This window comes from Neoarius graeffei, chromosome 26, assembly GCF_027579695.1.
Source record: "Neoarius graeffei isolate fNeoGra1 chromosome 26, fNeoGra1.pri, whole genome shotgun sequence".
Lineage (NCBI taxonomy): Eukaryota > Metazoa > Chordata > Actinopteri > Siluriformes > Ariidae > Neoarius > Neoarius graeffei.
This window is the reverse complement of record NC_083594.1, coordinates 9,575,434-9,590,089: the sequence shown is the minus strand read 5'-3', so window position 1 is coordinate 9,590,089 and position 14,656 is coordinate 9,575,434. Positions and strand designations below refer to the sequence as shown.

Here is a 14,656-nt window from a genome sequence, read left to right as displayed (position 1 = left end):
TGCATGTCAAACACTTTGATATGCAAGACACAGCTCTCTTCAGACCCATAACTGATATTACCTAATGATGCTAGCAGGAACAGCCTTCTCTCTTCCATACGACAATGCATCAAGGATAGAGGGGCATATCAGCACGCTGATCCCACTGCATCTGTCCTCATTTGTGGCTTTAAGGGGCTACAGCTCTCCAAATGAATACCGACTTTGAAACCTCAAGCTTGTGTCACCTTCCCAGGGCCAAATCTCTGAAGCTTCATTTACAGCTCAGGCCAGAAAATCGGAGGACTCTGAGAGATTTAAAAGAGAAGCAGGACAAAGCACGTTGGCCGTCTCCATCTATAGCCTCAGGGGGGTTTTCTTTTCTAAATTAGTCTTGGGTGAATATGGCATAATTCAATAACTGCTGAAGCAAAAAAAAAAGAAAGAATGGTACTGTTGAAATTACACATGAAAAGGACAGCAGTTCAGGAGGCATTCTGTAAAACTAGTCAAATCTAGAAATGATAAAACTTGTACGTTCTCTAACAGCAAATTATTTCATAAATACGTATTTGCTTCATGTTGAGGATGATTTCCTTGAAATATTCTTTTTGTTGTTCTTGTTTGAACAGGGCGTCTCAGATTTACAGGACGTCTGGTTGAGAATACGACGGCATGTACGTTTACAGTTTGCTTGTTTATTTTCCTTATGCTTTCATCCAGCGCGAGTTAAAGTTGAGACTAGCCAATTGTGTGCATCTGTGAGCTCATGTATGCAGAAGAGGGTAGATAGCACCTTCCTCTGCCTAGTACAAGAGGAGCCAATAATTGTCTGTATATATTAGTCCAAAGACATGCAGGTTAGGTTAACTGGTGACTCTAAATTGAGCGTAGGTGTGAATGTGAGTGTGAATGGTTGTCTGTGTCTATGTGTCAGCCCTGTGATGACCTGGCGACTTGTCCAGGGTGTACCCCGCCTTTTGCCCGTAGTCAGCTGGGATAGGCTTCAGCTTGCCTGCAACCCTGTAGAACAGGATAAAGCGGCTAGAGATAATGAGATGAGATATAGTTTGTGTATAGTAATGTAGTAGCAGGGTTGGAAAAAAAATCCAGCTTAACATCCATGTCTGGAGATCAAGAAGAAGATATGAGATAAGGATGAGACTGTATATATTATTCAGAATGAAGAAAGGATACAAATGCAGAAACAAATTGGATGTGGGCTTTTTTTTTTTGCTTTCATTTTAATCAAAGAAAAAAAACCTTTCAATTGAGTTTTAAATCCAAATTCCAAGTGCACTGTGCTCTAATTTCGTTTTCTCGTGACAAATCCTGACGAAGGTCACCCCAACTCTCTCTCTCTCTGAAGTATGACTCAGAAGGCAGAGCTAAGGTCATTGAGTGATTATCAGCGTCTCCAGCTAGAATTGCCAACACCTGTCTCTGGAGCAGTCAGTGGTCCTGATCATGATGGATCTCCTGAGGAGAAACTCTCTCAACAGTGGGAAATGGGGGAATCCACATGGGGCACAATGACTCACTCGTAAGGCAGCCTGTTTCCCTTGCTGCCTGAGAGACCTCGGGAATTGGTCTCATAAATCAATATTGGAAATAATAATGGTTCATGCTTGTTAAAAATCACAAGATCATAGGCAGCCTGAATCAGTCAGTAAAATATGAAGAAATGATATTCAGCTCGGTACTGGCTCCATTCCTGTGTAGTATTTTGTTAATATTTGTTGATTTAGACTTTTAGAGACCCTGTATCGACATTTCCATGAATTATTCTGGCATCACTTTCCTCCAGGTTCTCCAGTTTCCTCACACCTCCCAAAAAACATGATAGGCTGGCTTACTCTAATTGCCCCTAGCTGTGAATGGTTGTGTACATCTTGCCTTATGATGAACTTGCATCTCATCCCCATATCCCCTCTAGTGTTACCAGGATGGCCTCTGGATCAACTACGGCCCATTACCCTGACCAGGATAAAGCACTTACTAAGGATAAATGGTGTAAATGTCTGGGAACGCACTATCACACCCTGAATGATCCCAAAAGTCTAGCTGAGCAAGAAACTCTTGCCGATATATACAGTATATATATATATTTTTTTTTTTTGCTTGAAATCACATAATCTGCATTAGAAACTCTACCCTTTGCTTTGGAACATCTGTGAACAAGGTACATTACAGGCATTTAGCAGACGCTCTTATCCACAGCAATGTACAACATACCCAGAGCAGCCTGGGGAACAGTTAGGGGTTAAGTGCCTTGCTCCAGGGCACTTCAGCCACTCCTGCTGGTCCAGGGACTCAAAGTGGTGACCTTTTGGTCCCAAAACTGCTTCTCTAAGCGTTAGGCCATGGCCTCCACACACAACTCATGCAAGTTAGTTCTTGTGTCGATTCCTTATTGTTAACTTACTAACACAAAAATTGTAGTTTGTCATGTCCCAGAGGAATCACAAAACCCTACATTCTGATGCTCTTCTTTCAGAAAACTCAATGCTCACATTGGACCTGACTATAAATAACTAAATAAATAAGCAAATGATCAACACCTTCTGAACAATCAGAATCAAGTATTCAACAGTACTATAGTAGAAACAAGCACACAATATTTGTGCTGATTGCACTTTATCTAACTTGTCCAACTTATAGGTACTGTATGGACCCCAAACTACATGGGGTCCAAATGGGTGGTGTAGTGGTTAGCACGGTCAACTCACAGCAAGAAGGTTCTGGGTTTGAACCTCATGGCTGACAGGGGCCTTTCTGTGTGGAGTATGCATGTTCTCTCTGTGTGGGTTTCCTCTCGGTGCTCCAGTTTTCCCCACAGTTCAAAGACATGAAGATTAGGTAAAGTACCCAGCCAGTGGGATTGTAAAACACAGTGCATACTTAGTGCCGGATAGACAAGGAAGGGTTGTGTCAGGAAGGACATCCGGTGTAAAACTTATGCCAAATCAAATACATGGAGCAGATCTGCTGTGGTGACCCCAAATGAACAGAGGCAGCCAAAAGAAGTCCCAATTATAGTTATACATCGGTCAGCCATAACTTTAAACCCACCTGCCTAATACTGTGCAGGTCCCTCTTGTGCCACCAAAACTTACCCATGCCTGACACATTGAGGCATGGACTTTACAAGACCTCTGGAGGTGTGCTGTGATATCTGGCACCAAGATATTAGCAGCAGAGCCTTTAAGTCCTATAAGTTGTGAGGTGGAGCCTCCGTGGATCAGACTTGTTCATCCAGTACATCCTGCAGATGCTTAATCAGATTGAAATCTGGGGAATTTGGAGGCCAAGTCAACACCTTGAACACTGTCATGTTCCTGAACAATTTCTGCAGTGTGGAAGGGAGTACTATCCTGCTGAAAAATGCCACTGCCTTCAGGGAATACTGTTGCTATAAAGGGGTGTACCTGGTCTGCAACAGTGTTTAGGTAGGTGGTACATCAAAGTAACATCTAGATGAATACCAGGATCCAAAGTTTCCCAGAAGAACATCACACTGTCCAGAGCATCACACTGCCTTCTTTCCATAGTGCATCCTGGTGCCAGTTCTTCCCCAGGTAAGGGACACATATGGACCCGACTGTCCACATGATGTAAAGGAAAATGTGATTCCTTAGACCAGGCCACCTTCTTCCATTGTCCATGGTCCAGTTCTGATAATCATTTGCCCATTGTAGGTGCTTTCGGTGGTGAGCAGGGGTCATTATGGGCACTCTGACTGGTCTGCTGCTATGCACTGTGTTCTGACACCTTTCTATCATAGCCAGCATTAACTTTTTCAGCAATTTGTGCTACAATAGCTCTTCTGTGGGATCAGACCAGATGGGCCAGCCTTCAGTACCTACACGCATCAATGATCCTTGGGTGCCCATGACCCTGTCACCGATTCATCAGTTGTCCTTCCTTGGAACACTTTTAGTAGGTACTAACTACTGCATCCCAGGAACACCCCACAAGATCTGTCGTTTTGGAGATGCTCAGACCCAGTCGTCTAAGCATCACAATTTGGACCTTGTCAAAGTCACTCAGATCCTTGCACTTACCCACTTTTCCTGCTTCCAACACATCATCTTTGAGAACTGACTATTCACTTGTTGCCTAATATATCCCACCCTTTTGCAGGTGCCATTGTAACAACATAACCAATGTTATTCACTTCACCTCTCAGGGTATAATCAATCTCAAAGACAATACAAGGATGCCATCCTCATGACCAGAACTGCAAATCATGGTAATACAATGAAAATATTTCTCTCTCATGCACCAACAATAGCTTTACATGCCCCAACATCCATGGAAAAGGCATGTGATTTGTCCCAGGCTTTACCATGTTGATAGCACAAAACCCATATAACCTTCCATCCATCAGGATCATGAAACATCCACAGGATCATCCATCGATGTCATGAAAAAGACAGAACATGAGTTGCCTCTATCTCAGGTTATTCTCATTTTAAATAATAACACTTTGGCATGTGATGATTTTCGGCATTGTACTGCAGCACTTAGCATGTCATGGTTCTGAGTAATTGGGCAGTAGTATTGCTCACACTGCATTTTAGAAATGGAAAAACAACTAATGATACAAAGAGTGGTACTGCAGAAGTAATATTTTGGTTTCTGCTGTATTTCAGAATTGAATTACAACATGGGTAGTGCTGGGGGGAGACACCGAGTGAACAGTGTGTGGAGGAAAAAGTCATAGAATCTATGCTTTTGTGAACTGACCTGAAACTTGGCGGGGGGGGGGGGGGGGGGGGGTTTATCAAGGACTTCAATGTGATACTTAGTCTGGCTAACGCGACTGCAAACCTGTACGAGCTATTGGTCTGGCCAAGATATTAAGCCCAACCGTTTCCCAGAGCCCGTGGTTGACCCGCCTCCCTGAAATGCCTCAGTTTGCTACTGATCGAAGCCAGAAAAGGCTGTGACGAAGCTTAAACCAATCACATCACTCTTTCCTCTGACGTATGTGACTCGACGGGGCTAACTGGTAGATTAAACTCTTACCGAAGCCGGTCGGGAGCAAGGCGAAAACGTCCTTCCTTTCAATAAATACCTCCAGGGCTGCTCTTTGCTCCGTTTTCAATGAGAACTTGCTCCATGTTCGTAATGTTTCTAGTGAATGAAGAGCTTTCGGCATAGATTCTGTAAACAATCTATGGCTTCCAGTCGCAGTTCTACTACGTCACTGCCTTGAACATGCCTCTACCCAGGGCCGTTGGAGATGCTCAAAGTTGATTGGTTCCCGATTTTTCAGGAGCTTGGAAGAGCTGTAGATAGCTTGCCTGGCCAGACTAAGCTCGCAACAGGCCTTCATGTTGCATCACGCTTAGGATGGGCGGGCCCAGGCTATGTGATACTAGGGCTGGGCAATAATATTGATAAATTAGCACTAGTACTGTATGGGGAAGTCATGGCCTAATGGTTAGAGAAGCAGCTTTGGGACCAAAAGGTCACCGGTTTGATTCCCTGGACCAGCAGGAATGGCTGAAGTGCCCTTGAGCAAAGCATCTAACCTCCAACTGCTCCCCAGGCTGCTGTGGGTATGTTGCTCTGGATAAGAGTGTCTGCTAAATGCCATTAAGGTAATGTTATCATAATATGACCATTCATCTTGGCAGACAACTCAAAATTGTGATTTACAGGAAATATCAACTTTCCTTCAGAAATCAACAGGTAGCTGCAGTGTTTGACCCACATGAATACATCACTGAAGTGTCTATATACAAGTAGAACTAGCTTAAGAAATATTATGCCACAGGCGTGAACAAGAGCACATCTGTATACGTACAAACAGTACTCATGTGCGGTCATGTTCTTTTGTGTGTGAACATTATTTTCATAGCATAATATACACCATGATAAATATCATTATTCTATCCACATTCACTGGATATGAGCAATTATGCGCTCTGATTGGCTACTCTACTACTAGGATATCAGCTCATATACCGTGAGTAGAGAAAAACAAAATGGCGGAGCGTGTTGCTGAACCAACCAAGGGTTGACCTGAATTATCATCAAGTATTTAAAAGAAACAGAAATAGCGAAAAGAATATTGTCCCCCCCCCCCCCCCCCCCATGTCTCTTGTTCCACACTCCAGCCCAGTTGGTGGCTTTAAGTTGGTTTGCCAACCGCCCAAAAAAAAAACCAGAAAGAAGAACAAAAAAAAGCAACAAAATATGGAATAAAAGTATTTGATAGTAAGAACGTATCTTTTTTAAAATTTTTCAAGAATTATTATTAATTATCACATTTTTCACAAATTGCTATTGTCATTTTGCCAGTTTGTTTCCATTCTAAGCAGAAATTATTTTGTCAGAAGTTTTGTATAAAGTTTTATCGAATTTGCAATAAATAAAGATAAAAATGTTCTATTTCTCAACATCCAGTGAATGTAGATAGAATAAAAAAAACAGTTATTCCATTCAATCTCGTCGTACATGTCTGATAGCCAACTCAGCACTACATGCCTCGTCAAATATCAGCTCATGTATGACTCGATTTCATGGAATAATTGTTCATTTTTGTCAGAAGATATTGTGATATCATTTTTGGTCATATCACCCAGCTTTATGCGACACGGATGACTTTTACACTTGTTCTTGTGGTTTACAGGATACATGCCAGACTTTGAGGTGCAGCACTTTAAAACCAAACCCCATGAAATACACATTAATCAGAACATCTATACGCCTGCACATTCCGGATAATTAACGACTCAGCCAATCATGTGACAGCAGCACAATACATACAATCATGAAGATACAGCTCAAGCACTTCAGGTCATGTTCATGTCAACAGTGTCTGGTTGTTGCTGCCAGACCGGCTGGTTTGAGCATTTCAGGAACAGCTGATCTCCTGGGATTTTCACACATAGCAGTCAGGAAAAAAAAAAATGGTGTGAAAAAAATGGCGTGAGCATAAATTATGTAGGATGAAATGTCTTGCCGGTGACAGAGGTCAGAGGAGAATGTTCAGGCTTGTTTTACTGGCTGACAGGAAGAAGGCTATGGTAACACAAATAACCACTCTTTACAACCACGGTCAGCAGAAAAGCATCTCAAAAAGCATGTCCAACTTTGAGATGGATGGATTACAACCATATTTAACAGGTCATTTGGTCAAATAATTAAGCTTTTGTCTGGTGTTGACTGGCCAGAGTGTGTAAGCGCTCTTCTGTGTTTCCGTTTGAAGATACATTATGGCCTTTTTCACAGCTGGTTAGGAAAACTTTAGGCAGACTGACTGCTTTTACCACCATACTTGGTCAACTAACTTCCACAGTATGATTTATTTGCAAGCTAGTGGTATCATCATGGCCGGGTTCTTGCCCAAACTGATAATTGCATCTCAGTGGTTTTACTGTACTTTGGCTAATCAGCCCACAAGGTAAGCCACCATACTTACAGGTTAGGCACCTTGCTCAAGGGCAGTTGAGCTAATCCTGCTGATTCAGGGACTCGAACCAGCAACTTTTTCATCCCAAAGCTGTTTCTCTAACCATTTGGCCATGGCTTCCCCACTACCATAGTTGATCACAATCACTTAAAACACTACGTCAACGCCATCTTTGTGCTGAATTCAGCAGAGCTACATGTTCTGTTAAGAACCTTACTTCCTGTCAAAAAACTTTAATGTTAGTGACATCAACCAATTAGAACTATGATACTCATACTCAGTAGAAACCATAGCAAGTGAAAACCGTCACATGTGGCATGCCTGTGAATCATTCCAGCTTTTAAAAGGGAAGGTGAGATAACCTTAAGGTGTATGACTGATATCATGACTTGCGGTGATGTTGATGCTGCTGTCTCGTAGTAGTGATGAGCTGCTGATGTGTACTTGACCAAGCAGCCTCTTATCTCATTCAGGTTGGCTAATGGAACCCTGGGAGGACAAGAGGATAAGCGGAGAATCCTCAGGATGGTGGACATGATAGATTGTTGATATAGATTTGTCTTGGGATCACTTTAGTACGTATGGTGAGCTGGAGATGCACTCAAACTAATTAACAGTTAGTTTAGAGATTGAGTGGAAAAACTGTTTTATTCGATCCACATTCACTGGATTTTGAGAAACGGAGCATTTTTATTTTTATATTTTGCAAATTCGATAAATAAAAACTGTATACAAAATCTCATCTCATTATCTCTAGCTGCTTTATCCTTCTACAGGGTCGCAGGCAAGCTGGAGCCTATCCCAGCTGACTACGGGCGAAAGGCGGGGTACACCCTGGACAAGTCGCCAGGTCATCACAGGGCTGACACATAGACACAGACAACCATTCACACTCACATTCACACCTACGCTCAATTTAGAGTCGCCAGTTAACCTAACCTGCATGTCTTTGGACTGTGGGGGAAACCGGAGCACCCGGAGGAAACCCACGTGGACACGGGGAGAACATGCAAACTCCACACAGAAAGGCCGTCGCCGGCCATGGGGCTCAAACCCGGACCTTCTTGCTGTGAGGCGACAGCGCTCACCACCGTGCCGCCCCAATAATAATAATAATAATTCTTGAAAAAAAAAAAAAAAAAAAAGATATGTTCTTACCATGAAATAGTTTCATTCCATATTTTGTTGCTTCTTGGGTTTTTTTTTTGGTATTTTTTGGGGTTTGTTTTCAGTAGAGTTTTTATTTCGTCCTCGGTTCTTCCAGCAAAACTCTCCGCCATTTTGTTTTTCTCTACTCACGGTATATGAGTTGATAGCCTAGTAGTAGAGTCACCAAACAGAGCTCGCGATTGCTCATTACCAGTGAATGTGGATAGAATAATGATTGATATCAACTGGCTCAGAAATGTCTGTCATTATAGATTGGGTGACATTTTCGATGAGGATGTTTATTTATTTCTTGTGAAAATCGAGATTTTTGCAAGTATGTTGATCTGTCTGTTTGCGCTCTAGCATCGTCTTTTCTTGACCAGTAGTCACCAAAATGCACAGGAAAACTCACTAGGGTCACACAAAGACATCATTAGTTTTTGGTGGGTCAAGGTCACCAAGATCAAATCTTGAAAAAATACCTAATCGGCTATAACTTCCGCTTCTTTGTGATTTTCACAAGTATCATGCTCTGCATGACTTTTCATTTATTTATTTAGCATTTTGGAAGGAATCTCCTGTGTCAGCGCTTTGTAACCATCCATTGAGTTTTCTGACTCTTGGTAACATGACAAGTTGTATTTTTTTTTTTGCTGTTGCTGCATTATCTTCAAGAGAGAGGAAAAAAAGAGGCTATGCAGGGAATGACATAAATGATAACAGGACTTGTTTCACAGCATTAAATGCAACTATAAATGGTTAAAAAGCACAAATCATTCATTAATAAACAAGACATTGTAATCGTTGGCACTGGAAAATAGAATGGCACATTTTGGATGTGCTGTTTTTGGAAAATGATAACCTCGTCACTGCTGTCGACTATTTTCTTATAACACCATGCTCAGCTGTGTTTTAGTCCTTACTGTTTTCCTTATTTATAGACTGGAAGTGTGAAACAACTTGCCACAAAGATTGCAGAGACAAGTTCTCAGCAGTAATCTGACTGGCACTCTAACTGCGAAGCTTACTGTACACAACATTATGGTACATTACTGGCAAATTGCTGAAAGTCATATGAGTCAGACTCTGAACAAATCTAATGGCCGTGCATTAGGAGTCCCGCACCAAGACGAAAACTGCTGTTTCATAAATGAATCAGAAATTCAACTGGATTGTCTAATGAGAGTTTTAGACAACCAACACACACACACACACACATCCAACCACACTCGTGCTGAATTATTTTGCCTTCTGTGTGCTAACTGTGTGAGCTGTAGTGCATCGACGCAACCCAGCATCATACGATCATTTTAACAGAGCGCTGCCATTATCACCATGTCGACATGACAAATCAATAATCAACCATTCAAAGCTGACATGTTTGATCAGAATGCTAAATCTGGATTAGCACGTGCATGAGACGGAGTGCAGGAGCCTCTTCCGAAAAACCGACGAGCTCATTTCCTCATTCTATTAAAATGACAATGCTGTAGAAAGCTTGAGATGACTGAGGCCTTGAAGAAACACCATGAGCAAATTTTGTCCTTTTTTTTTTTCCTTTCGCAGAAAAGTCATTATTTAGCTTTGGGACAGCAAATTTCAGATCAGAGTATGATGCTTAGCTACAAATTCTACCTAATACAGTATACGGTACAGAACATGGCAACCTAAATTATTGGTAGAACGTAACATCCTAGCATTTGAGAGTCACTATTCGTCTTAAAATACCGTAAAGTCTTAGTTTGGTATTTTGCTGTTTATCTTAAAGCATGTTATTTAGTCAGTCATTTATTTAGTAATGTGCAATATTTTTTTGAATGTCTTAGTATTGATCTTTTATGTTATGTGCACCGGCAAAGGACAGCCAACCAATGTCATTGTACTGTACTTGTGCATTACAATGACAATAAAGGTTGGTCAGTCTGTCTGTCTGTCTGTCTGTCTGTCTAACTACAGTAACATTACAGGCATGGGTGGCATGGTGGTGCAGTGATTTGCACTGTCGCCTCCTAGCAAGAAGGTTCCGGGTTCGACTCTCACAGCCGATAGGGCCTTTCTGTGTAGAGTTTGCATGTTCTCTCCGTGTCTGTGTACTGTAGGTTTCCTTCCACAGTTCAAAGACATGCAAATTAAGACACATTCTGGACTATAAATCACTACATACTCTGTATAATGCACTCATACTTCCATATCTGAGCTACTGTGTGGAGATATGGGGTAATACCTACAAATCTAACCTGCAGCCGTTATGCACATTACAAAAAAGAGCAATAAGAATTGTCAATAATACGGGATATCTTGAGCATACAAACGCATTATTCGTAAAAGCACACACTCTGAAATTCACTGATCTGGTTAAACACAAGACTGCACAGATTATGTATAAAGCAAGACATAACCTTCTTCCGGGTGAGGTACAAAATACGTTTATGGAAAGGCAGGGTGGGTATAACCTGAGAGGGGAAATGAATTTTAAGAGAGTAAATGTTAGAACAACTATGAAAAGTATGTGCATAACAGTCTGTGGGGTGAAATTGTGGAATGGTCTGGATAATGAACTCAAAAATAGCACCAACATAAAACTGTTTAAAAAATTATATAAAAACATGTTACTAAAAATATATGAGAATGAGGACAGGCAGACTATATAGGTGATGATGAAATTGAGAGTAAGTCTGTGACTGGTCTTCTTGTATTTTGTATATAGTTATAGGTAAGTGTATCTGTATGTACTGTATAGATGTATTGTATGTGTGTATATATGCATAACATAAGTATCTGTATATATGATTTGATTTGGTCGATATTATACCATGTCGGTATGTTTTGGTATGTTGGTATGTTTTCTTTTTGTTTGTTGCTTTTGTTTTCTTTTGTATATATAGTTTATTATGGTGGAAAGTGACGTTTGATTAGCGGTGGTATAGAGGGTTAGGATTGGATAAGTTATTACTTCTTCCTAATCCTTTCTGAACATTATTATGTTACTGCCTTGTGGCTACGCTATTCTGTTTGTTTATGACGATGTTTTGATTATTGCATTTTTTATTTAATTTTTTTTTAATTTTTATATCTTTCTTTATTGTTCAGAATAAAGTAATCAATCAATCAATCAAAACATGCAAATTAGGTAAAATACCTCCCACTGGGGTTGCACAAGCCAGTGCACATATAGCCTGGATAGATTGGGGAGTGTTGCGTCAGGAAGGGCATCCAGTGTAAAACCAATGCCAAATGGGTGCAGCCAGAAGAAGTGATGTCACAGGAGTAAGGGATGTCTGTCTCGACCCCCAGATGTAGCCTTAAATATTACAAAGAACTACTTTATATGTCGCAATCAGCAAAGTAATCAAATGACCTAATGGTTGCAACGACACCTGAGATTTATGTTTGATTTCTCAGAATTATCTTCGCAAAAAAAAAAAAAAGTTTACTGTAGTCAAATGTATCTAGTAGTTCCTGTTATTAAAAAAACAACAACAACAACAACAATACACCAAACGTTAAATCACTAACTTTAATTCTAGGCATTGTTTCAAGCTTGGAAAAGTTCCTCGAAGCTTGTTCTATTTGGCAGATCTTTTAAACTAATTGTACAGACTTGAAATTAATCAAAATGGTTCTTCCTCTGAGTTCTCTGGTTTCCTGCTGATAGGTGGCTGGAGAACTGGCTACATAAAGGAGCGAATGAGAGTGTGAATGTGTGTCCATGATGTCCTGTGATGGACTGGTGTGTATCAAAATTCCTGGCTCATGCTCATTCTTCCTTGGAGAGTCTCGGGCTCCAGGACGACCCTGAGGAGGATCATGCTTACTGAAGATGAATGAATGAAGGAAGGAAGGAAGGAAGGAAGGAAGGTGTGCTTTTCACAAGCATGTGGTATTGAGACAAATCACATACTTTCATGTACGTCTAAATATCCGTGTGTGTGTGTGTGTGTGTGTGTGTGTGTGTTAGTTAATTCTGGCTTGGAATAATGATGAATCGACACACAACAGTTCTCCTGCCTGCTTTGATGCCTCCTAGTGTCTTTTTTTGGATATTATTTCTCTTGAGAAAGCTTGCCAGGGGTGTAGGTGCGGATCCCAAAATCCCTCCTGAGTTCAACATGAAAAAGGTTGTCATTTTCGAAAGTGAAAGGTTTCCGTTACATAATCACGCAGAGGAAGTTCATCAGTGTTCAAAAAAAAATATACAAACTCGGTGCAGGTTGAATCAGTGGATAGATATGGATATACTGCAGTATGTTTCTCACTTGTGTCAGATGTGTGGGAAAGCAGAGGGACAGAGCAGATTAGATGCATGTTTTGGATAATCATATTGGGTTCGAATGGGACTGTCATAAATGGGACCAACGGCACAAACTCCATCATGCACAATGCACATTTTGCAGGAAGAAGAAGAAGAAAAAAATAAGAATGATGATGATGATGATGATGAAAGTCAGATTGCTTGACTGATACGTCCTCGATGAAGCTGCCCATAAACTCTACTCCAAATACCCCACTATTTTATCCGTAGTGTCTCAGTGGGAGTGCGCAAAGTCTCAGATATTCTCCAAACGCGCAAAAACGCCCCGACAAAAACAAATACAGCAGTGATCTCGATAGTTAGGAAGGAAGGGGGATAGAATCATGTGTGAGCAGTGTTGCATTCATTCATTGCTCTCCTGTCTTGCTCTTAAATCTATTCAAGCACACACGAGCACAGCTTGTACCCGGTGCCAACCCCCCCCCCCAAAAAAAAAAAAAAATTATATATATATATATATATATATATATATATATATATATATATATATATATATATATATAAATAAATACAGACAGACAGACAGACAGACAGATAGATTTAAAAGAAATGCCAGTACAAATGCTAAACGAATTGGTGCAAGATGCGTAAAGTTGAATCCACACACTATGAGACGTCATAGAACATGAACAACTGCTGCATGAATGCTGCGCTTTCTGGTAACATCATATGCACCAGTTTTCTCATTCAGAAATAATAAATAAGTCTCTCTCTCTCTCTCTCTCTCTGTGTGTGTGCATGCGTGTGTGTGCGCGCGTGTGTGTGGGGGGATTTGTTTCTTGACTTATCTCGGACAGTGGGTGCAAAATTGTTTCACGCAGCTACATCACCCATACAATACACACATGATGCATGCACACACACACACACACACACTCATGCATGTATGCACACGCGCACACACAGATCAGTCACTCACCGAAGGCTAAATCCAGCAGATCAGCGCACAAGAGAAAATACAGCGACAGCACGCTCATCTTCCCCATGTTCTGTGATAAATCCCCAACTCCATTGGCGTTTTACATCACGGCCCGACTCTGCTGCTGTCCGCGTGCTCCGTTGCACCGATCCAGAGGCGCGCGGGCGGCTACGGCTGCAACCCGAGCGCTCATCACGCGCTCCAACTTAAAGCAGGAGGGGGGTGGAGAGGAGAGGAGAAGAGAAGAGAAGGAGAAATGGCAAGTTCAAATAGCATGCGAATGAAAAACGGTGAGGAGGGATGATGGAGGGAAGAGAAACAGCTCCCTCCTGGTCGAGCGGCGGGGATTAAAAAATAAACTCGGATGAGAATCTGCGCTCATGACTCTCTCTCTCTCTTTCTCTCTCTCCTAAGCAGCTCAGCTCCCTCCTCCTCCTCCTGCTGCTTCTCTTACCCCAGGATATGGAATCCTACTCCTCATAATATACAGTTCATTCCACAAATAATGGCACCCGACATTTCAAATGAAACAGCATGTCAGACTTTCCATTATCATCTTCTTCTTCTCAGTGTTTGATGAAGTACAGTAACCCCTAAAAAGAACACCACCCCTGAGCATCGTCCTGTAACACCTGACATGTACCTATGATACCCATGGACAAAGGTTTGTATAAAGGTCACAACATCCATATCTGGATCTGTTCTTCTTCAAACTGTTGCCACACATTTGCTGTCGCATTAAGACTTCGCTTTGGAATGAAGAGACCCAGGTCTGTTCCAGCATCACAATGTTCATGTGCAGGGTGGCACGGTGGTGTCGTGGTTAGCACTATCGCCTCACAGCAAGAAGGTTCTGGGTTCAAGCCCAGTG

General features: G+C 41.5%; 1 protein-coding gene across 1 annotated transcript in view; it reads right to left on the bottom strand.

Moving 5' to 3' along the window:
• The window catches only part of igsf21a (immunoglobin superfamily, member 21a), a gene marked incomplete at its 5' end in the record, with an annotated part of 652,865 nt that extends 638,980 nt beyond the window's left edge, over nucleotides 1-13,885 (bottom strand). Inside the window, one exon of the mRNA XM_060909758.1 lies at nucleotides 13,786-13,885. Within this exon, the coding sequence (XP_060765741.1) occupies nucleotides 13,786-13,885 (100 nt within the window). The remainder of the gene's footprint in view (nucleotides 1-13,785) is intronic.
• Between the last annotated feature and the right edge of the window lie 771 nt (nucleotides 13,886-14,656).